The sequence below is a fragment of the Phocoena phocoena genome, chromosome 12 (genome assembly GCF_963924675.1).
Source record: "Phocoena phocoena chromosome 12, mPhoPho1.1, whole genome shotgun sequence".
NCBI lineage: Eukaryota > Metazoa > Chordata > Mammalia > Artiodactyla > Phocoenidae > Phocoena > Phocoena phocoena.
In genome coordinates, this window is record NC_089230.1 from 5242270 (window position 1) to 5269159 (window position 26890).

Sequence of the window (26890 nt, forward strand, 5' to 3'; positions counted from 1 at the left end):
AGATTAAATTCTCATTAATATATTTTAATGTTTTATGAAAAATATTTTAATACAAAGAAGTACAATTTCCTCATCTATTTTACTACAGTTGCGGGTTTTTTTTTTGTTTTAGATCATTTTCATTTAAAAAGTTGTTTCCTGGGCTTCCCTGGTGGCGCAGTGTTTGGGAGTCCACCTGCCAATGCAGGGGACACGGGTTCGTGCCCCGGTCCGGGAAGATCCCACATGCCGCGGAGCGGCTGGGCCCGTGAGCCATGGCCGCTGAGCCTGCGCGTCCGGAGCCTGTGCTCTGCAGCGGGAGAGGCCACAACAGTGAGAGGCCCGCGTACCGCATTTAAAAAAAAAAAAAAAAAAAGTTTCCTAACCAAAATAAAGTTCACTTTTTTTTCTTAAAGAAATAATTGGATCATAGCAATTGTAATTGCTATTAGAGGTTATCAGGCTAGATAGTATTTTGGCAAAAATAGAATCTAGGTTGGAATTGGAAAATAGGAAAGTACAAGAAGATATTATTATTAGACCTTATGAGGATATATCAAAATGTGGTTAGTGGGCTTCCCTGGTGGCGCAGTGGTTGAGAGTCTGCCTGCCGATGCAGGAGACACGGGTGTGTGCCTCTGTCTGGGAAGATCCCACATGCCGCGGAGCGGCTGCGCCCGTGAGCCATGGCCGCTGAGCCTGCGCGTCCGGAGCCTGGGCTCCGCAACGGAAGAGGCCACAACAGTGAGAGGCCCGCGTACCGCGAAAAAACAAACAAAAAACAAACAAACAAAAAATGTGGTTAGTACTGTTGTTTTCTTTTCATGGTTATCTCTTTTATATTCTTCACTGATGTTGAAAAAAATGATTTTCTAGATCCTTATTAACTTTCAAAAATGATTAAAACGTCCATTAAAAATCTCACAACACGGTAAGCCTATATTCTTTATGTATTTAGAGCAAACATACATTAACGTGTCACACTTTGAGCATTTGTTGACTTTCTCCAAGTCGTGCAGACTGTCATTACGTGTGTTTGTCTTATTATATCGCCTCCTTAATTCCCATATTGTGGATGATAAACATTTTAGTTACAAATATTTTATATTTTTGATCTCAATTGACCATGTATATATGGAACCACTGAAATTTCAAAAAATTCTATTTCTGTAATCCCTGGTGTAACAGTCAACTATACAGCAATCTGGCCGAGAAGGCCGCATTGCCTTGGATCACCCAGAAATGAGCATAAAAGACTTAATTTCATTGTTGTATGTAATTGTTGCCTCTTGTAAAGCCTGTTTGATTACTAGAAGGGAGACAAGGGCTGGGTTTGGGCCCCTAGATGTTCCAAACCACAGAGGTAACTTTGGTGCCCACGCAGTGGCTGGTGCTTGCATGGTGTGCCCACACACAGGTACACCTAAGTGTACAGTGGTCCCTGGTAGGAAGGATTTAAGGCACTTCCATTCTATCATTGAAGCTGAGATCAATAGTTCACTGTTGACTCTTGTTCATGACCTCAGTGTCATTAAACTCCCCAAAGAGCGGCATGCTGAAAAGGGTTTCCTAGAAACTTCACTTGCTCTTAAGCCTTTCACATCAGCACAAATGGAAGTCGTGCAAAATCTTTTCCAGTAAACTGAGTAATTTACTGATACACCAGGAAGGTGTCTAAATATTAACGCTATGTTTGATTTTACATTCAGGATCAATCTATATCTGTTTCTATCCTTGAAAAAATCCTTGCAAGAGTGTGATTGCTTACTCATTTCAATGAGCCCTGGTCAGAAGGTAATATTCATCTTCTATAACAGTGAACTCAAAAGGAATGAAAAAAAAACTTTTTAAAGGAATCGGAAGAAACAGAACTTTGAATTAATCTGGTAGAGATAATTCAATACTATTCAAGAACATTAAGAGAGCCAACTAGGGAGTAGACACGTCATCTGAATTATGCACCATTTAAAATAAACACTGGCCCAATGATAGTTTCCTCTTACATTTTCTCCTTCATTCTGAATATATTTATGCTTTATTTTAGTGAAAATTGTATTCTATGACAAATGTTAGTCAGTGGATTATGTTACCAAAAGAATTTGGACTCGCCACTTGTAAAAGTGTGTGAAGAATGACCCAGACCTACCCTACCCTGCACATCCCTTCTGTTGTCAAGGCTCATCACCCTTTCCATTTCTCCTGCCACCACCAAACTTGGTCCCTGTCATCTGTCTCCGAATGTGCCTTGCTACTTCAGTAACTTCTCCACTGATCTCTGCTGCCTTCTTTCTACCCCCTCAAATTCATCCTTTACAACCACCTAATTAAACCTTCATTAATTCAGCTTGTGTTGCATGTTTTCTGATGAAAACATTCAGAAATTTACCATTATCTGTTGAATAAATTCCAGCTTCCTTGGCCTGGCATTAAGCCCTTTTTAATGGGCTTGAGGCCAATCCTTATCTTCCAGTCTTCTCCCATAGGAACATTAGGCTCCAGTCAAATGACAGTTGTTATCCCCAAACAAGAGTAAGGAACTGCCCACCGTCTCAACTTTCCTCATGCCACTCCTTCATGCTGGATTTTCTTCCCCACCTCTGCTTAGAAAAATCTATAAGGGTCATTCTATCTATGAAGACTTTCCTGATCACACAAAGTCAGAAGACATTTTTCTTTCCTTTAATCATTTACAAGGTGTTTATGCTTCTCTTACCACCCTTATCACCAAGAAACTCATTTTACAGGAATTGTGAAAATATCTCATTGGTAAGAATTAGGCTCATTGAAGATGGGAACCGTATTTGAATCCTCTATAGTGTCTCTCTTAATACAGTAGGTGTTAAAGAAAATGTTTGTTGGAAAAATAAATATGAAGGAGTAATACTGCTTCAGGATGGAAGGGTGTCTGGCCCTCTGCAGCACCTCTATCGCTGGATTAGTGGGATGTAGGGCAGGGTCAAAGCTGGCAAGCAGAGGGGTCCTCTGCAGCTGGAGCAGGACCCGGGGAGAAGCCACCGGAAGTGAGGCTATAGGGACGCAGGGATTTGAGTGAAATGATCAGTCAGTGACTCCTAGAAGGGAAGTCAGTGTTCGCATGTGGTGGAAAAACCGTCCGCTTAAGAATCCTGGATCAGGAAAGGAGAGGACCAAAGAGGTAGATCAGAGGCACAGAGGAGGCCCGAGGAATACAACCACACCCGGCAGAGTGCCGTCCTCTCCCTGACCTTGGATTCATGGTTAAGCGCGTGTGGATCTTACTTCATTTAATGTAGCTCGATTTATAAGTGAGCTTCGCGTGGAAGGCCCCTGCTGAGTGCTCTCCCCTTGAGCCATGACATCATAGTAGTAACAATGCTAACATGTGTTGGGTGTTTGCTATTGCCAGGTGCTGAGCTGAGCTTAAATATATTACTTTGTTTAACCTTTACAACAAAACTGTGAGGCAGGTGCTATTGTTATTAGCATCCTTATTTAGAGCTTTGGCAACTGTCAGAGAAATGAAACGACTCGCCCAAGTTCTCTTGGTGAATGAACCAGGCGGCCGGGTCCGGCCGGGGGCAGGCTCGGCGCGGGGGTGCGGGGTGGGGTTTGGGGCTGGGCACGGGGTGGAGCTCCGGGCCTGCTTCTTCCCACTGGGCAGTCTGGGGTTATTTTACTACATTTTCACAGACCAACGAAAGGGACAGCAATAGCTTTAACATTTGAGAGCTTATATAACATTTTTGGTGCCTTGGAAAATTTTCTCCCCAAAAATAGATTTTGAATATAACCTAAACCCATTAAGACAGTCATTTGACGATTGCTGTGTGTGTGTGTGTGTGTGTGTGTGTGTGTGTGTGTGAATTAAGTGAATCCGGAGCTGGCACAGAGTGAGGATGAGCACTGACGTGTGGGCGTGGGTCGTCTCAGGAAGATGGAGGCAGCGTGATAAAGGTTGAGAGCAGTCGGTCCACGCGCACGGAACTTGACGGGTAAGTCTCTTAACTCTGTTGATCTTCATTTCCTCTTGGGTAAAAAGGGGTCATAGTAACTTCCTCCCTGGACTAGTACTAGGTGGGAGAAATGGCAGTGAGTGTATGGTACCTGGTGGTGTCACCTTAACTGACACGTTATCATTGTTGGCATTTGGACTGGTGTCAGCAGGGAGTTATTTAACAGGACAACATTGAGGAACTAGATTAATTATAAGGCTTTCTTAACTTTCATTTAATTCTACTTCAAATATAATCTTAAGTAGTCAAAAAACTAAAATCATTTCTAAAAAGAAAGATTGACGAAGTCAATGGAAAAATTAAGCGATATTTACAAAAGAAAAACGGACTCAAGACTAAACCTGTAATGACGCTTACAATCTGTAATGTCCTTAATCAGAGTGCTTTGGAAGTACTTAGGAAAGGGAACCACATAAAGAAAGACATCTTTTAACAGATTTGGTCCTCATGCCTCTAATGCCAAATCAGGTAAGTCAGTAAATTAGAACAAACAAACAAAATCAAAGTACAGGCAAGTACTCTGGACAAACAGCAGGCCCTGACCCAGAGGTCAGCCCATGGCAGAACTCGGCATCTGCACAAATGGGGCAGACACCAGCACAGAGAATTTCAAGTGGGTCAGCATGAGCCTGGTTTCCCGAGACCATTCTCAGCCTCCCATCTGCATGCCGTAGTCGAACATCGCAATGGCTTCGGGCTGACCTCGATGCCTGTCCTCCCTGATGGAGGGGCTGCTTTTATCATTTGGTTCCAACTTTACTGGCCACGGTCTTCTGATCTTCACTATGGTAATTCACAGTTAATTGCTCTAATGAAGGGAAGCCGCTGAATAAATCACCCCCAAAGAACAGAGAGTCCTAAATTCGCTTGTATTTCTCTTTAGAATGCATTTGATGATTTTTGCTTTATACATACCCACCAAATTGTAGTTATTTTAGATATTATACAAAGCTAATTTTTGTTCTCTGTGTATTCTGGGAAGGTAATTGGGAAAAATCATTCACAAATGTTTGGTGTAATGGATTAGTTATTTTGTGATTAAAAAGTACTCTGTATTATTTTTCTTAGATAATCAAGAATGAGGGCTTCCTTGGTGGCACAGTGGTTAAGAATCCACCAGCCAATGCAGGGGACATGGGTTCGAGCCCTGGTCCGGGAAGATCCCACATGCTGCAGAGCAACTAAGCCCGTGCACCACAACTACTAAGCCTGCGCTCTAGAGCCCGCGAGCCACAACTACTGAGCCCACGTGCCACAACTACTGCAACCCGCACGCCTAGAGCCGGAGCTCTGCAACAAGAGAAGCCACTGCAACGAAGAGTAGCCCCCGCTCGCCGCAACTAGAGAAAGTCCGTGCGCAGCAACAAAGGCCCAGTGCAACCAAAAATAAATAAATCAATTTTTTTAAAAAAAGAACGAATTTTATGCTCAAATTTCAGGTAAAGAGCTGCATAAAATGATTCAGCATTATAAGTCTGGTAACGTGGAATTTTTCGTTTTATTAGTTCCTACTCAAAGGTATGATGATAATAGGCAAATTCGTTTACACTCATAAATTTCAAATGTCAGATAATGTTAATAATAGCCATTAGTTATGGAGTGCTTATTCTGTGGTGTGTACTTTACAGATATTGAATCTAATTTTCCCAACAATCCTGCATAATAGATCTTATTATCCTCAATTAACAGATGGAGAAACAGAGGCTGAGGAGCTGTGAGTGATTAGTCCAAAATCACAGAGTGGACAGAGGTCAGAGCCCCGCTCGGGCTCAGGTCTGTGAGTTCTTGTGGGTCCAATGCTCTGCTTTCAGTTCTTGGGTTACAGAACACCAGGCATTTACAGCACGAGGTAGAAGGGCCCTTCCTTACCACCAAGTGTATAATAAACTCTGTGACTGAAAGCTCAGCGTCATTCTGAAGCTGAGTGGATGACAGCTCGCTTCAAACACTCTGCGTCCCTCCAATTTCAAGTGCACAGGAGGAAATTGCAATTAAGAAAAAACATGAGAATCTCAGTGAAGTTCTACCACTATCCATTATCACAAGCCAAACCTCTTTTTCTGAAAAACAAACTAAAAAAAAATGATAGCGAATAAGTGTTATTTGAAAAATATATTAATTCTGTGGGGAAAAGAGAAAGGAAAGAACCTGGAGGCCCAGTCTCTCAGAATAATTTCCTTAATTTCTAAGAAAACAGTAAAGCAAAAGAAATAGAGTTCTACTGAAGTGCGTTCTGAAAATCTTCAACCGCTCCAAACCGTGCCCGCCGCGCTAGGATTCCACACTGCACGCGGCACCGAGGGCTGAGACAAATAACCTCGTACATCAGCAAAAGACAGGCTGGCGCCCTTGGTTCCAACACTTCAATTTCAAGGGTCCAAAGAGCATCTGTGCACATTGTTAGGGCTTGGGTGTTCGTTTCAGGAGATTTTATGAAAGTCAGAATTTGAAAGAAAAATGTAAGAAATGTAGCACTCTCAAGGGGTCTCCAGAGCCGGCTGGGATGGAACTACAAACCCTACAGGGCTTTGTCAGAAGGGGCCAGGTCAACCCTGGCATGGCCTCCGGGGAACTGAGCAGAGTGCAGAGTTTCACACTGTCTCTGGGGCCAATGAGGGGCGGGGATATACTAGTAATTCAGAAGGTGGTCTTTGACAACCTTCTGTTTTCTGTGGCAGGAACTGTAGTGGAATTCCGATTCTGAAACTGAAATTCTTGACTGTGTTAAAGATTTACTACTTTCAAGGGGTTCATATTAGTAAGCACGGTCTTTTACGATGTTTTTGTAAAACTAACCTCAGAACCCCAAATTTTATCTTTGTTTCTGCCTCTCTGATATTCTACAGAATATCATTTCATTACTGTTATTATGTGTAGTAAACACAAATGTCCTGCTTTATGTATCAATAATAAAACGTGTTATTTTCCTAAAAACAGCAATGCATGCTGATATTTCCTGACAATAAATAGTTATGGACAATTCACACCAGTTTTATCATCCATGCCAATTGTAACAGATGTGAGTTTATCATTCAGTCTGGAAGATTTTATAACCCACTGAAAAATGAACTCCTATCCATTCCAAAAGACACGGACTGTAATATAGTATGAATTGTCAGTGAACAATTATTCTGGTGAAATATTGTATTCACCCCCCCACTTCCACAGAGATAGATCATGTTCCAAAATATGCATAATCTTATAGACATAAGAATAATTTTAAAAAGTGGTTTACATGACAGAACCATGTAACACAGCACTTTCCTTCACATGCAGCGGTGAAATCAGTACAAGTAGCCACGAGTGTGGTGATACGACGGAGTGCTGAGTCATTGCTCCTTCCAGCAGCCTGCGTAAAGAGCTAGGCTCACTTTATAGCTGGCAATGAAATCAAACCGACAGAGGCTTGTGGAGCTCCTACTGTGGGCAATGCTCTTTGCTGGGTGCTGTCACCTACCTACAGCAATTCATCGCAGCACATCGTGTGTGCTTCATAATCACGCCTTGGCCCAAGTGTCTGGGAAGCTGATCACAGCGCCGGCTGTGACAGCTCTGCTCCTTTTTCTGACAGGCGTACCCGCTCTCTGCCTGTGCAGGAGTGGATGTCGTTCCTCCTTCCCCATCATAGCTGGTGCATTCTTTCCCTACATTATTTATGCTTTCGCTCTCCGGCTGGGCATCTCCCTAATGGCTTCACAGACAGATATCTCCACGGCAAGCTTTGGCTTCTCCTACCTTGACGTGTGGCAAGATTAAATTAAAGATGGATTCTGCCATCAGTTTGGTGTCAGGATTGTGCTAGAAACTGAGGATACGGTGGTTGACAGAAGAGCCAGTCCCTGACCTCCTGGGGCTTCAGTCTAGCTGGGAAGAGAAGCACTGAATAAACAATTACTTCTACTGGGCGCTGAGAGCGTAAGACACACAGACCTGACCTGGCGTGGAGGGTCAGGGCTGCTCCCTGAGTTGGGATGCTGCAGGGGAAGCCTGATGGAGGAATAGAGGGGTGTGTGTGTGTGTGTAAAGGATTACAGGCAAAGTGAACAGTTTGAGCAAAGGCCCTGAGGTAGAAGCCAGCTGACCTGTTGAGAAGCTGAGAAAGCCCAGTAGACCTGGAGGAGGGGAGGGGGTGTTTCAGGTGAGGGTAGAGAAGTAAGCAGGAATCAGGTGATACCAGGTGATATGGGCCACGTAAAGGTAGCCACCTTTGTTCTGAGGGTAAAAAGGAGGCCAAGGAAAGTTGTAAGTAGACAAGTGACACAGCTAATTTTATATTTTGGCTACTATTTGCACAGTATTTGAGGGGGGATAACTTAGATGGCCATTGCATTGTCCAGGGGCAAGGGGGTGATAGCAGTTTGGTCTCGGGTGATAGAGAAATGAAGACATATTTTTGAAAATTACCAAAAAATAGAACTTGGAGTTAAAATTGATAGAATAAGAGTGGGGCATGTTGGGATTTCTGCCAAATGGATAGATGGCTACCGAATTAGCTCTAATAAGGAACACTGAGGGAGGACGAAGTTTCGAGGGAGAGGTAAGAGTATGAAATTGACCATGGACACACTGCCGTCACGTCCCTGTGAGACAGGCGGGGCAGGTGGCTCTGTATGTCCAGAACTCAAATGCCATCGGGAGACTGGAAGAGCGATTATAGGATGTTACCTACATGACGATACTGTTTTGTTCCAGGTTTTAAAATACCTAAAATAAGATTGGATTCATCTATTAAAGACACTAAGAACATTAATGAGCAATTTTCCAACAACCCCTCACATCTCCTGGTTCCTAATTCTGGGCTCCCTCTGATTGACCACTGTTTTCACCATGTGCGGAGAAGAAATGCACGCCTATGGGCTCTGTGGGGACAGACGGCTGTGACAGCAGACTGGGATGGAGTCCTCTCTAGGGAAGCTGATGATCTGGGACCCGTTCAGTCCAGCCAGCACTCATTGTGTGGCCTTGGGCCAGCTGCAAAGTCTCTGAAGCTTGTACGTAAGATGGAGAGAGGGACAAGAAAATCCCCAAGGTCATTTACAATTGTACAGTCCTATAATTCTAACGGATTGCAACCACTTAAAAATTCAAACTGCATCTGTTTATTAAACTCTAAATTTATTTTTATTGGAAAAAATCCAACACTTATTTATCCATAACACTGTGTGACACCCTAACATGAAATATTGTATGAAAATATAATCTCAATCAAAATGCATACCTATATTTTTGTTCCATTTATTTAGCCATTGGTTTCCAATAATTTTTGATATGTAATTGCTGGTTGTAAATTAGAAAAGCCAATTCCTTTGTCACACTTTCCATATCTTTGAGTCAAGTTCTTTTTGGAAATCATCAGTTTTATGTACGTGACTAGAGAATTCAGACACCAAAACATGCATCCATCATCAAAACAGAATCATCAAACACTGTTCTTTAAGGTTATAACTGTTTCTTTACATTAATATCACACACATTCATGAATGGGGTATAAATAAGAAATATCTTTCAAATTAATCTAAAATTTGACTTTGATTTTCTCTCATAACAATGTGTATAACATCAAAATGATTTTTGAATTATAATACACAAAGGTACCTGATGCCAAGACTTGGTCATGAAAAACATCTCATACTGCATGGCAAGAGCTTCTTTTGTTTGATAATAATCACCGAAATGGACACATTTACCCAAATTTGTACAAGTGTGAGGCCATTGTAGCAACAGCGATGGAAGGCCTGCATTGTAGAAGGGCAGAGAGGGGGCAACTGGTGCTGGGTTTGCAGAAAGAAATTGCCGCTTCCAATCGCTTTTGGTGACTAAAAGGAAGAACAGAAAGCTGGATGCTCTGAATCTTCTCATAGCAAATTCCAAAACTATGGAAATGAACTTCCTGTTGTAAAAAGGTAAGAGGGATGCGTATTTTTGTAGATAGTAAATCAGAGGAGCAGGGGGCAGCACTGAGCTGAGATTTCTTGACCAAGGGCTTTGCTTAGCTTCTAACTTTTTGGCACTAAGAGGGCCAGTTTGGGGGAGGCAGAAACACTTCTTGCACGTGGTGCAAGCCTGTGTGTACATTCAGTCAGTACGTGTGTCACCTCCTAGGCTTGGGTTCATGATTAGTGCTACTGTGGCGGCATTTTTTCCCCATGGTTCCTTTGCTTTAAATGTCTTGACATTATTCAAAAGCTTTATTCAGCCTTAAAAAGAAATGAAATTGAGCTATTTGTAATGAGATGGATAGACCTAGAGTCTGTCATACAGAGTGAAGTAAGTCAGAAAGAAAAAGACAAATACCGTATGCTAACACATATATATGGAATTTAAGGGAAAAAAATGTCATGAAGAACCTAGGGGTAAGATAGGAATAAAGACGCAGACCTACTGGAGAACGGACTTGAGGGTATGGGGAGGGGGAGGGGTGAGTTTTGACAGGGCGAGAGAGAGTCATGGACATATACACACTAACAAACGTAGTAAGGTAGATAGCTGGGGGGAAGCAGCCGCAAGGCACAGGGATATTAGCTCGGTGCTTTGTGACAGCCTGGAAGGGTGGGATGGGGAGAGTGGGAGGGAGGGAGACGCAAGAGGGAAGACATATGGGAACATATGTATATGTATAGCTGATTCACTTTGTTATAAAGCAGAAACTAACACACCATTGTAAAGCAATTATACCCCAATAAAGATGTTTAAAAAAAAAAATAAAAAAAAATAAAAAAAAAAAAAGAGAAAAAGAAAACTGCAATGTTTTTCTTCCAGTGATCCAAACATGAATTCTTTTAAAGAAAAAAAAGAATCCTGCCAGAATATTCAATTTAATGCTTTTATTACTAATGATTTAATCTACAATATTTTAAAAACATTCTTGAAAAACTTGATCTGCTTCTTGTGGACATGATAAGCATCTGATTCTATCTTGAACATTTAAGACATTTTATTTTAGTAAGAAAGGAAAGAATGTTGTCAATATATTGGTTAAAGTTCATTGCATTTGGAATGCCCATGCTAAAATCGGGTAGGCCTCATTTTTTCCCTATACTATTAATTTACTACATCAAAGGTTGGCTCAATGTAGACTCATACACAGTGTATTTTAATTACATATCATTATTCTATTACTACTTTATTTTGCTTTGAATTGGTCATTATTGAATACAAGCTGTTTAAATTTCATCTGCAAAGTGAAAAGCTTGAAGGTTCATTTTCTAGAGAGCTCGCTACAGATTTCTACTTCTGAGATTAAATGAAATTAAACGTACACCATCTAGAGTTCACACAGCAAGAGAAAAAATGATTTACCTTGATCTTCAGCTAGTGTTACTTTTTTAACCCTTGTGCTGCAGTGTTTTTACTTTTGCTCACCTTTCGATCTACTTTGCACAGTATTGCAAGTTTACACTTCCTAAGGCCTGGTTTCAAACATGTCAACTCCTCTACCTGCTGTCCCCATCCCTCCACATACTCATGTTGACTGGGCTAGAGCAGAGCCTCAAATCTTCCACTAGGAGCTCAAGGGCTTCCTTGACGACAAAGATGGTTGTCACTCAGTCCCGCGGTTGTTTTTCCTACTACCCACCTCACTACCACGCTCGCTCCAGATCCAATGGACTCAGCATGGTTACCTGTCCATGCTTGGGTTTGCCCACATCTGCTTGCACTGGTTTCTGTGCCTGGATCATCCTGTCCTATTTCCAGATGTAAAACTCCTACCCATCCTTCTCATCTCAGTTCAAATGACCCCATGTTCAGGATCCTCTGGCTGGAAAAAACTTCTCTTCCACATCCTCAGTAATTTCAACTCTACTTTTCATGGTGTCACTGCTTATCATCAATGGGGGTTACACATGTGACGGGTGATATCTTCCCTTTTAGAGTGGCAGCTTCTCAGAGTGAGAGTTCACTGAATATTGACCTTGCTCACACACCATTAGCCTAGTGTGCAGTATGGGGCTCCCGGGGCCATAGGTTATACACAGTGTGACCCCCGTCAGCTCAAGGTGCAGTGAGATCAGGACACAGGTCTAGACAGCAAGCTCAAAGACTGTTAGGACTGCCACCAAAGCAGAGGAGGTCCGTGCAGGGCTGTGCCTGGGGACATGCAACAGAAGCCACACGTGAGGGTGAATACCGAGATGGTCCACAGGTAGCAGAGCTCAGGAAACAATAGCGAAAATACATCTTCTGGAGCGATAGACTGCGCCCCGTCACCAAAGTGACAAACTTACACCACGCATAGGACAAGAGCTGCCAGATCTGGGGGGTAAAGGACAGAGATTGGGCAGAAGCTCTGCAGAGTGGACATGTAGCAAGACACGTGAGCAAGAACCAACTGGCCCAGGTAGAGGGGCAGACCTCAGAGAACACCTCCACACCTGCTTCTCGGAGGCGAGAAGGGACAAAGGCCACGAGAGGGCAGGCTCAGGGCAGATGCCCTCCTAGATCGATTCAGTTTGGGGAAGCAGAGACAACAGTTCCTCCCAGATACTTCAATAAGGTGGAATAATTTATCTTTGTGGAGTGGATCCTCCTTCTCTCCCAAGATGATCCTCCAATTAGCTGGAAAGTCTAAGACACTTCTCAGTGAGCAGTCTGAAACAAAAGCTGACACAGCATTGGTACTCTAACAAAAAATATGAGAAGTAGCAGTGAAACCCACTAGAGGAAGAATATTCATACACACTCAACGACACAATGGCTCCAACATGCCAAGAATGGTGGAACTTCTGACTTAACATTAAAATGTAGTAGATAAAAACTAATAAACAAGCGATCAGAACCATGGAAAGAGCCCCTGGAGCAAAACCACAACATCTTGGGCAACAGACAGCAAGTCAACTGGAGGAAGTAAAAACCAGGACTCAGGAAGGAAGTTAAAAAAAAAAAAAATCTTCGAAGTGAAGATCAAATTGGAGGAAGCACAGAAGAAGAGCTCTACAGAAAACACAGGGAAGGCACAGATAACAGGAATGAGAAAACGCGAGCAAAATATTGTGAATAAATAAAGTAAAATAGAAAATTTTAAATGACTAGAGATAAAGTGACAGATAGAGAAGACAGGCATAGAGATTTTTAAAACACACATAACTGGATCTCTTTCAGAGGGAAAATACACTGGAACAGAACAAATATTAAAAGACTTAATTCAAGAAACTGTAATTAAAGTAAAGGAAGACTTGAACCCATATTCTGGAAGAGCACGGCATGCGTCATGGAAAGCTGACCCAGAATGCTTAGCAGCGGGTGGATCTGTAACCCAACCTCTCTATCCTGGGGATGGGGGTGAGGGGTGTGGGGTGGAGGAAAAGAGGAAAAAAATGACCACATGTCCTTGTAAACACACTCTGGATGTCCTGATAGTGTTTATTAGGGGGAACATAATGGAGAAAAATATCAGTTACTGGAATATAAAGTGGGGATGTTTCATGATTGAAAGTAATGCTCTCCACACATTCTCTGGAAATCTCAAACGTTAAATCTGGAAGAGGGTGCATCCTAACATTTCCAGGAAGGACTGGGGGAGCTACATAGTTTGACTTCATGCTTTTCCTGTGTCTTGAAGTTACTTGTACCCTTTGAATTGTTAGTAAAGAGGCAAGATCTCTGATTCTTGGGAGTGTGACTTGAATATCTGACCCAGTGTATTATGTCACCAAGACATCTCCTATGTTACTGAGTTTTAAATATAAAGAAAAAATAATTGGGTAGCCAGACAAAAGGGTCAAGTCACTTATAAGGGGGAAAACTCATGTTAGTCTCAGAATTCTCCACAGCTACTTTCAAGGTTGGAAGGCTGTAGGTACGTATCTATACAAACTAGAGGAAATAAAGTATGTCTGAGATTTTAGATACAGTCAGACTACTCTTCAAATACAAAGGCTAAAGACAGTTTTGAAAATGTGACATTAGGGAAGATTGTTTCTCTCCTTTACAAGGCAATTCTCAGCACAGAGGTGACAAACATGATCAGTGCTGGGTATTGAACAGATTTTACTGAAGAACTAAGATGAAAACAATGTGGGGATTAGGATGGCAAAGTATCAAATGCTCCGACAATGGAGAAACGATACAACTAACAAAAAATCAGAGGAAGAAGGGGAAAAAAGATGGGAAGTAGAATTAATTTGCTGGTTGCCTCATTTGCAATAGTTTGGGGTTAAAGAACATCATCTGAAGCTGATGTATCAAGTGACAGACAAATAAGTATATCTAACAGAAGCAAAGGTAAATACTAAGTAACTTGATTTTTAAAAAATAACTTTTGGGTCAAAGAAGGAATACAATCCCAAATTACAGAGTAAAAAGAAAACAGCATGATAAAAATACTGCATATCAGAAGCTATAAGTGGTCGCTAAAATGCTCAGAGAAAGATGCATTACCTTAAATATTTATATTAATTAAAAATAAAGAATCAAAAACAAAAAACTAACTCAAGAAGTTAGGAAAGAAGCAACAAAACAAACAGAAGAATTTTTAAAGGGAAAAACTGAATTTATTAACAAGGAAGTCAAAACAGCAGAACTACAAAATAAATCCAAAAGATGGTTTTTGAAAGAAAAAGGACTCAATAAAAGATATAACCCAATAGCTGATCTAATCAAGAAAAAAGTGGAGAATGTTGGACTAAGAAATAATAAGCAGGGTTGGGGGGCAGGAGGTGAAGAGTAACAGAAAATAGAGGGAATTAAAAGAAACATAGGATATTACTTTGTTCAACTTCATGCAAATAAATTTGAAATTTGGATAAATTGAAAAGATTTCTAAGAAAATGCAAGTTGTCAAAACTGATCCCAGAGGAGATAGAAAATCTAAAAAGACAATATCTATGGGAGAAGTATAAAAGGCTCTCAAAGAGCTACTCTTCCCCCAAACAAAAAAAATCACTAGACCCAGACATGAGAATTCCACTAATCCAGAGCTTAGGGTGAAAATATGGGAAACATCTAAGTTTTCTCTCTGGAGGAAGTATAACATTATATCAAAACACAAAAAAATGTAGAGAAAGTAAGCAACAGACCAATATCACTTATTAATATTAAAGCATAAGTCTTAAATAAAATACTAGCAAACTAAATCCAGAAGCATATTAAAAGAATGATACATCATTACCAAATGTATTTTATTTCAGAAACGTAAGGATGATTTATTATTAAGGATTCTATTAATAAAATTTATCATATTAAGGATTAAATAAAAAATATTTATGATCATTTCCAAAGATTCTGATAAGGCATTGAATAATATTCAGTACACACTATTGATAAAAACAAAATAAGAAAAGAGTGGAATACTTCTTTTATAAGTTAAAATATATTATCTCAATCCAAAAGAAAGTATCGTACTTAATGGAGACATATCACAAGTATTCCCACTAAAGTTTGACCGTCACTATTACCATCACTATTATTTAACTTTATATTACAGAACACAGCCCATGATACTACATGAGAGAAAGAAATTAGAGGTAAAAAAATCAGAAAGACAAAATAGCCACTTTGGGGAGGATACATATTTTATACCTGGAAAACTCAAGAGAACAACTGAATAAGCAAAAGAAGTTAATAAAGTAGTGGAGTCAAAAATAAATATACAGACTTCAGTAGCTTACGTATGGCCCACATGAAGAAAACTTTAAAACACGAGTCAAGTTCTTGGCTCATGGGGAGCAAAAGCTAACTTAAGATAACTTAAGCATGAAAGGATCTTATTGGAAAAGTATGAGGTAGCTTGTAGACTCAAAGAAACCAGCAACCTAGGTGAAGATCCAGACCTCAGAAAGCAGGCAGGAATTAGGGAAACTCTCCCCAGACAGAGGTGGTGTGAAATAAGGACAACACCCTCAGAACACGCCATGGGGAAGAATAACCTCCAAGCATTTTCAGTTCTTTGGACTCTCAGTCAAGCTCAAATGCCCAGCCGAGCTCAGTTGGCCTGACTTGGCTCACAGGCTCAGCTCTTAGCTGGTGGGAAGGGCCTCTCAGTGGTCCCACCCCACCTAGAGTCCTTGTGATGGCAATGCTAGACCCCCAGAGAAAACCTGTTCCCTGATGCCAGACGGGCAAAAACATTGACCATCGCTACACGAGTCCCTCCAACCAGGAAATGTCTCTCCATTTACTCCAGTCTTTTACATTCCTGAATGGTTTCTTTCATAGAGTTCCTGCAGATTTCTTATTAAATTTACTTCAAGGAGTTGCATAGTTGTGTCTGTAACTCCTTATAATTCTGAATGTGATCTTTTAAAAACTGGAATTTCCAACCGACTGTTGCTAGGATCTAGGAAAGATCAGTAAATATTTTAATTCATTTCACAGATGAGAAGGTTGTTATAGCAAGTTGAAGGTAGCTTGAAAAATTGAAAATACCAACTAGGAAAAATTGAGAAGCACATCATTTTGGTGTATCTGCCCAGGCTGAAAACACACGTTAAGTTCCAGGAAAAAGAAGAAATTCAACAAGTGTGAGAGGAAAGCTATAGGGAGCCCAGGCAGGTTGAAAATGTAAAGAAAGAGAAATTTAACAGCTATCTAAATCTAATTTCCTGCTTTTTAAGAAGGTGTCGATAAAAATAAAACACAAGTGATTATTATATAAAAGCAGGCAGAACCAAGACCCTGAAATATTTAGAATGAAGTCTGGCAAATCTGATGTTATAGCTGATAGAACCGTAAAACAATTTTTAAAAAAGTACAGACCTCGCTGATATCAAAAAACATGAACAGCAAATTGAACTAATATTTTCTGATGAAATGAATGAAGCAAATATTTGTACTACATAAAAAATATGAAGTTATAAATTATTTCAGGTTAGATAAAAGATTTTGATTGTTGAGATTCTGAATGCAGATTATTTGAATGAAAAGGTTATCACCTACAATATTTCAATATTTTCAAAGTATGCAACTTACTTTTGCTTTTCCATGAAATGTTATACATTTACAATTAACATGCTAAATTTTCTTATAAATCAACTGTTTCTTATCTTTTAAAATTCATTTAAATTAATGTTTTCCAAAGTAGCATATTGAAAATACCATTTTATCTGTTAGTTATAAACTCTTCTTAAGAGTAGAGGTAATACCACCTCCTAGAGTAATGGAAATAAAAACAAAAATAAACAAATGGGACTTAATTAAACTTAAAAGCTTTTGCACAGCAAAGGGAACCATAAACAAGACAAAAAGACAACCCTCAGAATGGGAGAAAATATTTGCAAATGAAACAACAGACAAAGGATTAATCTCAAAAATATACAAACAGCTCATGGAGCTCAATATCAAAAAAGCCCGAACAATCCAGTTAAAAAATGGGCGGAAGACCTAAATAGACATTTCACCAAGGAAGACATACAGACGGCCAAGAGGCACATGAAAAGATGCTCAACATCATTAATCATTAGAGAAATGTAAATCAAAACTACAATGAGATATCACCTCATGCTGGTCAGAATGGCCATTATCAAAAGATCTACAAACAATAAATGCTGGAAAGGGTGTGGTGAAAAGGGAACCCTCCTGCACTGTTGGTGGGAATGTAAATTGACACAGCCACTATGGAGAACAGTATGGAGGTTCCTCAAAAAACTAAAAATAAAACTACCATATGACCCAGCAATCCCACTACTGGGCATATACCCTGAGAAAACCATAATTCAAAAACAGACATGTACCACAATGTTCACTGCAGATCTATTTACAATAGCCAGGACATGGAAGCAACCTAAGTGTCCATCGACAGATGAATGGATAAAGAAGATGTGGCACATATATACAATGGAACATTACTCAGCCATAAAAAGAAATGAAATTGAGTTATTTGTAGTGAGGTGGATGGACCTAGAGACTGTCATACAGAGTGAAGTAGGTCAGAAAGAGAAAAACAAATACTGTATGCTAATGCATATATATGGAATCTAAAAAAAAAAAAAAAGTGGTACTGATGAACCTAGTTGCAGGGTAGGAATAAAGAGGTAGACATAGAAAATGGACTTGAGGACATGTGGTGGGAGAGCGAAGCTGGGTCAAAGTGAGAGTAGCATTGTCATATATACACTACCGAATGTAAAATAGTTGGCTGGTGGGAAACAGCAGCATAGCACAGGGAGACGGGCCCGGTGCTTTGGGATGACCTAGAGGGGTGGGATAGGGAGGGCGGGAGGGAGGCTCAGGAGGGAGGGGATATGGGGACACATGTACGCATATGGCTGATTCACTTTGTTGTGCAACAGAAACTAACACAGTGTTGTGAAGCAATTATACTCCAATAAAGAGGTATTAAAAAAAAAAAGAGTAGACGTAATGTATCTGAACGTTAGCTTCCTTTCCCACACCTGCCAACCCTGCAAAAGCATGGTGAAATACCAGAAAGCAGTTAGAAGAGAAAGAAAGACAGACTACGTTAACCTGGAGTTAGTAATAATTTATTACGGACTGTTGAAGTTTGCCTGCTCAGCAAGCCTTTACTCACAAATAGGGTAAATAGTTCAAATATGACGGGATTTATACGATATTTTCTAAGAATAAACTATCTTTAAACAATAATAGTTTAGATCCGCACATGTAAGTAGAATTGATATACCAAAAAATTACATTTTAATCTAACTTTTAAAACAGGTTCTCTGTAATATCTCCTTCATAAAATTGGAATTAAATACTTCAAGGAACAAGCTACTGTTCAAATGTGTGATGATCTAAGCCTTTCAGTAATTGAAAATAGCTTTTTGTAGAACTAGTATGAAATATTATGACCCCACTGGATATATAAGGCCTGAAAAATACTTTTAGAAATCGGGACATAGAAGCAGGATACCTTCTGTTCTCATACGTTGGCACGTAGTAGGCATCAATAGTTATTCGGTAAATAAATGAGTCAAGATAAATCATTCAGTTACAAAAAGGCTGAAACTTCACCACTAATGGGTCTGGGAGCAGAAATGCCCCACTCTGGGCCAGAAGTTGCCTGGACCATACTGAGAGAGAAGCCAACAGCTTGTGGAAGGATGCGGTGGCCATTTGTGGTCACCAGGATGAAACATGGTGGTCCCCTGGCTGAACACTTCTGCCAACTGGGCATCACCAGGAGTTGGACACAGCCTCTGAGGGTAAAAGCCTCAGGAAATTTAGTTCATGGAGGATTCCCCTCGCCCGGACCTATTCAGAGTATTCCTGCCTCTGCAAGATCCCGACCAGGCCACGGGTTTCCCTCGGTCTTCAGTATTCTCTGACTTTCTGACCTTCATGACCCTTGGCCCCTGGATCTCTGGCCAGATTCTGGGCATGCAGCCTTATATGCTACAGACATTTTCTGTTGAAGTTAACAAAGCATATGGTAAAGGGCTAACTGTAAATTAGGGCAGGAAGGAGCAGTGTGCTTATAAGATGGCACGGCCTGGAGAGACGGAAATTTCCCCGGTCTTGCGGCTCTCAGGAGATGCAGCAGCCAGAGCGTGAGCCCGGCACCTGGCGGCTTGCACGCCAGCCTAAGTCTAGCTGTCAGACCAGGCAAGTCACGGAGCCTCTGCAAAACGAGGGTAACAACGGTATTTAATTCCTGGAGCTGTTTCTGAGAATTGAGAGGTGATACAAGCCAAACCCTCAGTATGCAGCTTGCGTGGAGTAAATGATTAATACGTGTTATGCAGACGGAAGGTCAGGTGAGCACGTGACCATGTGGAGGTCGCAGGGTGCTCTCTTGGATCCAGATGGCCATCCAGCGGCGGCCCCTGGCCCTGCCCTGCACGCACCTGACCTTGTCCCCATCCCCGCTGACTTCTCCCAGGCAATTGTCCCGCTCACTTCCCTGGAGTTCCACCCCTGCCTCACAACACTGACCAGGAAATTCAGATTCACAGAAGATGTGTAAGTTGCTCTACAGCCTCTAGCTGAGTAGCAAGATGGTAAAATACTGAAGTGACCCCACGTTACTCCTCCCCTCATATTTCATAAATTCCTAATCTGTCGTGCATTTCCTCTTTATAAGCGATCCTATTTACCAGTATTATTTTTACCTGTAATCTTTGAAATCTAAATCTAGTCTCTGATCTTATGCTATTTTTACTTACTGTTCTGATAGAGTAGAATGGACCCATTTCCACTTCCCATTCATAAGTCTTATAATTGATATTTCTAGCCATCTTGATCGCATAGGTAAAAAGGAATCACCAATATGAGATATGTAAGAAGGTATGTCATAGCTTTAAAATATTCTAATCAAAGACAACTGCTAATTCAATTAAATACAAATGACTTCATAGGAGTTAGTCTATTACTAATGTTTTCATGAAAAGATAATTGGAAAGTGATGACAGAATGACTTGACTGTTAAATAATTAGATATACCAATATCCATTTAAATTTATGGATCAAATTATATTTGCAGAAGTGAACTGTACAGTAGTCAAAATATTCGGATACTAATCTTCGACTCAGAACCGAGAAACTTTCTATTATGGTCAATGCTAAATATAACAATGTAGGTGTTATTGTTTTTAAATCACCAACATAAAATCCTGATGGAATATTTAACCTCGATCACCAACCTACCAACCAACTACTTAGAAAATCAATTGTTGTTTTAAGGGAAAGTAGGAAAGTTTGCACTGCTTACAAAAAGTTAAGGAATTATCTTCATTTAGCTTATACCTAGAATGGAAATATTTAGAATTTAATGCAACTTGTTAGGTTAATGATAACAATAATATTAATAATAATAAACGCTAATACTGCATGCTTCTCAGACATCATTTGCCTATTCTAAGTTATTTCTATATATTAACTCATTTAATCCTCACAAAAGTCATATGAAGTAGAAATTATATTGTCACTTTCCTTTCATTCTGTGCCTGGAGACGCTATTGTCCTCCTCAGCTTCACAGGAAAGAAGCTGCTGTGGTCTTCCCCTGGGTGGAAAGGAAGCCTGTGCGGCCCTGAAAGGGCTCACGGGAAACACCTGGAACTATCAGCCTGGGGCTTCCCTTATCCAGGGAAAAGGACGGAGCCCAGCTGGGTCTGTGCATAGGTGCTGCAGCCGTCCCAGGGCGAGGGCTAACCCCCAGCAGCTTCCTCACAAACTCACCGGGATGCCTGGAATGCCTGTCATTAGCAAGGAAATTATCACCAACAGACATCATTACAGTCCATCCTTTCACTCATGCCTGCACGAATTCATTCACTCACTCAGTCAGTCAACAATCATTTATTGGGAGCCTGCTACTTACTTGGTGCTGAAGACACTGGCCCTCTAGGAACTGTCAGTTTAAAAGGAAATCACTGATAACAGGCACAAGTCACCATAAAACTGTGGACTCGGGCTTCCATGGTGGCGCAGTGGTTGAGAGTCCGCCTGCCGATGCAGGGGACACGGGTTCGTGCCCCGGTCCGGGAGGATCCCACATGCCGCGGAGCGGCTGGGCCCGTGAGCCATGGCCGCTGGGCCTGCGCGTCTGGAGCCTGTGCTCCGCAACGGGAGAGGCCACAACAGTGAGAGGCCTGCGTACCGCAAAAACAAACAAACAAAAACAAAAACTGTGGACTCAAAGCTTTGGTTTATTTCCTCAGGTGAGATACTGTCCCCAGGCCTGGGGTGGTGGCCATTGCTCCCCGCAGCTCAGGGCCTTATTACTCCAGGCCTAGATTCTTGCAAAAGACTCTTGTTTCCTAACCCCCTGGTCCTCCTGCGCCAATTCTTTCTTCACACAGATGCCACATTCATTTTTCCAAATGCGGCTTCTCCCCTTGTCAATCTGATACATTTAGAAGCCTGTAGCACACTGCCCTCCCCGCTCTCACCACCGTTGGCCTCCAGGTCACCTGCAATTACTACCAACCTACTCTTTCCCTCGATTTTCCAGCGTTCACCTTGAACGTGCCTCGCAGATTCCCATGGCTGCCTGTTGCACCCACAGCTTCCCTACCCTCAGATGCTCCCGTCTCTTTGTCAGCCAGCTGTGCTCGTGTCCAGCCCCAGCCCAAACCCCACCCCTGGGCAGCTCTTGCCGACCACCCCCAGCGACCTCTCTCTTGCCCTTGAACGACCTCAGCTGGCGCTCTCCGGTGTACAGGGTCGCACGCAGTAGCTGGTTTCCTGTACACATTTGGTCCCAGCAGCGGAGCGCTGGCAGCACACGGCTGGCACAGAGTAGCTGCTCAACGAGTCTGATGGACTCTCCTCTGGATAAGAAGGAAGCGTGCTGAAGGTAGAAATAAGCACGGGTTATCTGAGAGATATTTCCTTTCACTAAAAACCCGGGAAGGAGAATTTTCGGAGGCCCAGGCTTCTTTAATTAAAACTCTGAGTTGATGTACAAAGCTGCATTCCCCTGTGATGTGAGTGTAGGAGTTGAGTTCTAGGCAATTTGAGTTTAAATATTGCACCGTCTGAGACTCTGGGTATAATTTGGGACAAGTTGTTTCATCCCCTTGATTGTCAACTCCCTGAACTATGAAATGGAGTTAAGGAACGCCTCTGAGGGGACTGGGAGAGTAACTCAGATTGCACCTTTACGCAAGAAAAACACCTCTGAAATTGCAAAATGTTTACGTTAACAAAAAACCACAATAGTGGCTGTGTCAGGATTACAAATGAAGTCACAATCCAGCTTTCTCTCTTTTTTTTTTTTGCGGTATGCGGGCCTCTCACTGCTGTGACCTCTCCCGTTGCGGAGCACCGGCTCCTGACGCGCAGGCTCAGCGGCCACGGCTCACGGGCCCAGCCGCTCCGCGGCATGTGGGATCTTCCCGAACCGGGGCACAAACCCGTGTCCCCTGCATCGGCAGGCGGACTCTCAACCACTGCACCACCAGGGAAGCCCCCAGCTTTCTCTTAATGTTTATTTTTGTTTCAAAGGAACGTCAGCCTTCTTATTTACCCATGTTCGCAGTGCCCCTTATCTGAAAATATGTAAATCCATTTAAATTAATTTCCTGTAATACCACACAAAACAATAATCATATTAGTACCATTCATAATGTACGAATAACATTAACATAATTGCATTCAAATATGAAATTGCTAGGTAATAGGCTTTTCATAAATGGTTTCAGTGAGAATGTCATTTTTAACCTTACTCTGGGTCTTTAGTTCCAGATATCGCCAGAAAAAATTGTGTCTCTAATGTGAGAAAGTTTCCCACAGGTTTTTTTTTTTTTTTTTGCCTGTTTAGGAGAAACTATCAAAGAGCTTTTGTGATCCAAATGAGAAGGGTTTGCGATCGTAACATATTTCTGAGTATAATGGGGCTTTCACTTGAGCTTTCTCTGGAGTGGGCTTCTGTCCTGGTGTGTGATGTGCCCCGTACACCGTGGGCTGCCTCAGGGACAGGGTGTTCCCATGTAGGTAGCAGGTCTATAAGGGCAGCTATGCAGGTTAACGTTCCTCCCTTGGGGAGCGAGGGCAGCCCTAGGTAGAGTCTGGTCGTCTCCCAGACTGTTGCAGAATTCTTCCTGGGCTCCTTGGGGCCTTGACACAATCTTGGGGCCAATGCAGGTTGTTTCTGCGAGGCCTCAGGCAGCCCAGAGGGGAAGAAAAGTCCCCGGCTCCAGGAGTAAAGTTAAAAGGCCAGGGCTTGGGTCTTGCATGGCGATTTATTTGTTTTTCACAATTTCTGGCAAACTTACAGTGTATGCAAGTCCGTAGTCGCTTTCTTCCCTGAGAAAATGTGATGGAGATGGTTAGAGTCGCAGGAACTATCGGGCAAATCTGTCGTGAAAACCAGTAAAGGGCAGAACATAACTGGCATCCGTACGGCGCTGTCTGAATGATCTGATGGAACCATAGATCGTATTCACGAACACATGTCAATTTGTAGTACATTATTAAACCAAAAAAAAAAAAACCAGAGAGAGACCATGTTGTAACTGAGTAGATCAGAGTGATTCTCTTTGATCAGATATTTTGATCTTGCTAGATAATTACAAAACCACCTCGAATGTACACGAAGATTTTCTTCCAGCTGTGCTCAAAACACTAATATATATTACCCATTCCTGTTATCCTCCCAGTGACCGTATGACGCAGGCAGAGGACCATATAATGTCTGCCTCTTAAATAAGCTAATTGCACTTTAAAGTATTTTTTAGTACTTTAGAACATAAATGATATTCCAGGGAAGAGTTACTTCCCCTTTCTTTTTCTGAAGTTCAGAATGATGCAGTGGAACTGCGAGGAATATTAAGTAATATGACAGAGTAAAAACAAAAGACAAACAGCTGAACACCATGGGCCAGGGCCATTTTCCCACTACTTTCTGCATTTTCCCTCTCCTTTCATATAGTTTAGAATTTAATTTATCTTAGAATGTATGGAATACATTTCTATACGTTTTGTGGTAACTTTTTCCCTCCATTTTGGAAATATCCAATATGTACGATACTAAACATAGAAGCTACTGATAAATTCAAAAGAGGTAAGTAAATTAAATACTACCACGTGCTTACAAGAGTGCCTGGCACAGCACAGAGTAAGTATTAAGTCGGTTACCTAAGGGGTTTCAGGGCTTGTTAATTCAGAAGCCGAGAACGTTCTTTTGGACCACATTGCTACTGGTGATGATGGGAAGCAGCAAAGATGTGTATGAGGGAGATGACAGTGAGAAGAGCCTGCCTGGCACCATGGAGGGGAGGCCAAGGTCAGGGCAAGAGAAGGCAGAGAGGGCAGCTCCAGGCACAGGAACCCAGAGCAGGAGCGCCTGGAGGGGGGAAGGAGGTTCTGAGGACGCGACCAAGGTTCCAGCATCAGTGACCTCCCGGGAAGAGGACATTTCAATTGACTTTCAGTAGCTGCTTTCCACCGGCTTAGAACTCTGCTCAGAATGGTGAGATCTCCATCCGTGTCCATGTTTCAAGGTTTTGCTAACAACACAGTGAGTGATCCAATTTAATGCATTATTTGCAGAGGGGATTTTCCATATTAAAAAAACCCAAGGTTCCTAGACTCTAACAGTGTCTACCTTGCCAACATCATCCTGATCCCCTTGGGGAAGGAAGTTCTGCTTGTGTCCCCACAGGGCGTGACCACGAAACAGTTAAGCTGCAGTGACCCCAGGAAACAGCATTTTGTAGCAAGTATTTTAAATTCAGCTGCTGGAGTGGGAGAGGAAGTCGGAGACAGAAAACAATCTCAGGGCTGTGCGCATTTAAATCAGGAGGGAGCGTGTAGTCTTCTGGTTCTCACCATCCCAGAAAGTATTCTTTTCCTGTGGCAATCCAGGGAAGACCACAGAGTATCCCACTCTCAGCCTCAGAAGACATTTGCATAACGCATTTACATTTGAAGGGAGCCCACAGATTGGCAACTCCCAAAGCTTCAGCTCCGCACGGTTTTCCATAATAGCAATTAGGAGCAGAAATAGAATAACAATGGCTGTAGAAATACAGTTGCTGAGCTGTGGGTAGATGAAGCAGAAAAATCTCTGCATTTTAAAGACTGAACTTTGAATGATTGCAGAGTTAGAGACTAACTGCTTTCTTGTTCTTTGTGAGCTGGCTTTGAAGCCTAGTAGGGACCAAACCAATTTGGACCAATGTGAGAGCAGAAGAGGGCTCCCTGTGTCAGGAAACGAGGTGCTGCCGGATGGCAGGAGACCAAAACAGAGCCCAGCCCCGGGGCAGTGCTGGCCAAGGGGGCCACCAAGGTTCTGGATGATGGCCGGCGACGGCAGGAAGTGGAGTGCCGTGGAGAATGCCACATAAAATACCCAAGGGATGGGATGAGAGATGAGATGTAAGATGGAGGGTGGTGCAAGATTATGACCTTGTGGCACCCGGGATAAGTGAGGGGGCACATTCATCAGCAACACACAGGCAGGGACTTCCCTGCTGGCGCAGTGGTTAAGAATCCGCCTGCCAATGCAGAGGACACAGGTTCGAGCCCTGGTCAGGGAAGATTCCCACGTGCTGCGGAGCAGCTGGGCCTGTGAGCCACAACTACTGAGCCCACGCTCTAGAGCCCGTGCTCCGCGAGAAGAGAAGCCACCGCAATGAGAAGCCTGCGTGCCGCAACCAAGACCCAACACAGCCAAAAGTAAATAAATAAATTTATTAAAACACACACACACGCACACACACACACACACACACACACACACACACACACAGAGGCAAGCCCCTCTTCCAACTTGAAACTCTGCTATGCTCTCCAGGCAATGGGACCTCAGCATGAAATAGTGCCTCAGAGATTTCTAGCTCTCCTTCCTGCCCCAACTTTACTGCCCCATCCGCTCCCCAATCCCTCAACCCCTAAGAGCTGCAGCGGAGATGAATGGGAGGCCATTGAAAGGTCTCATTCAGTGTGGGTGACCAACCACGTGGCCTGGCCCGGTAGGGAAGGACCAGCACAGATGAGGACAACGTGGGAGAGTTTGGGACAGGTGAGAGGCAGTGTTGCAGAGGAGAGGTCCTGACAAGCTTCAGAGTGAGGCTATGGGCCTGGGTGGCTGAGTGATGTCAAAATGACCAGAACGGAACTGAACGGATCCAGGAAGCAGGACGAGTTGTCTCAGAGGGCTTCAGATGCTGGACCTGGGATGGAGAGGAAGCTTGGCAACAAGATGCTAAAATCAGTGTGGGACAGCAGTTGAGGGGGTCCCCAGGTCATAGAGATCAGGAGGGCACAGGGTGACACACCTAACAGGCCAGAACTGAAGGAGGGACGGGTTTACCCAAGGGTGACAGGATGACAGCTGGGAAGTAGCCTTGGGGAGCACGGAACTTTCAGAAGAGCCTTTTCAATCTCTCCCCAAAGAAGTCATTGCCCCAGGCTTACTATAGAATATGATGACCTCCCACGCTTTTGTTTAATGTCCTAGATGTTAAGTGAGCTGCTATGCGCCGTAAGCCGGTGTGGTGCACTGGAAAGAGCTCTGGGTTTGCCTCAGACCTCCTCAGTTCAAGTTCTCTCTTCACCTGTCCTGGTTGTTTGGATGACC

The 26890-nt window shown here is 42.5% G+C and overlaps 1 protein-coding gene across 2 annotated transcripts in view; it reads right to left on the minus strand.

Annotated features, from left to right (window-relative positions):
- Positions 1 to 26890, minus strand: part of PACRG (parkin coregulated) — a 515599-nt gene that overhangs the window by 18470 nt on the left and 470239 nt on the right. The window contains exon 10 of one of the 2 annotated variants that reach the window (XM_065888882.1): positions 11393 to 11411. The exons of the other annotated variant lie outside the window; for it this stretch is intronic. Coding sequence (XP_065744954.1) covers positions 11393 to 11411 — 19 coding nt within the window. The remainder of the gene's footprint in view (positions 1 to 11392; positions 11412 to 26890) is intronic. 2 annotated transcript variants of the gene reach the window in all.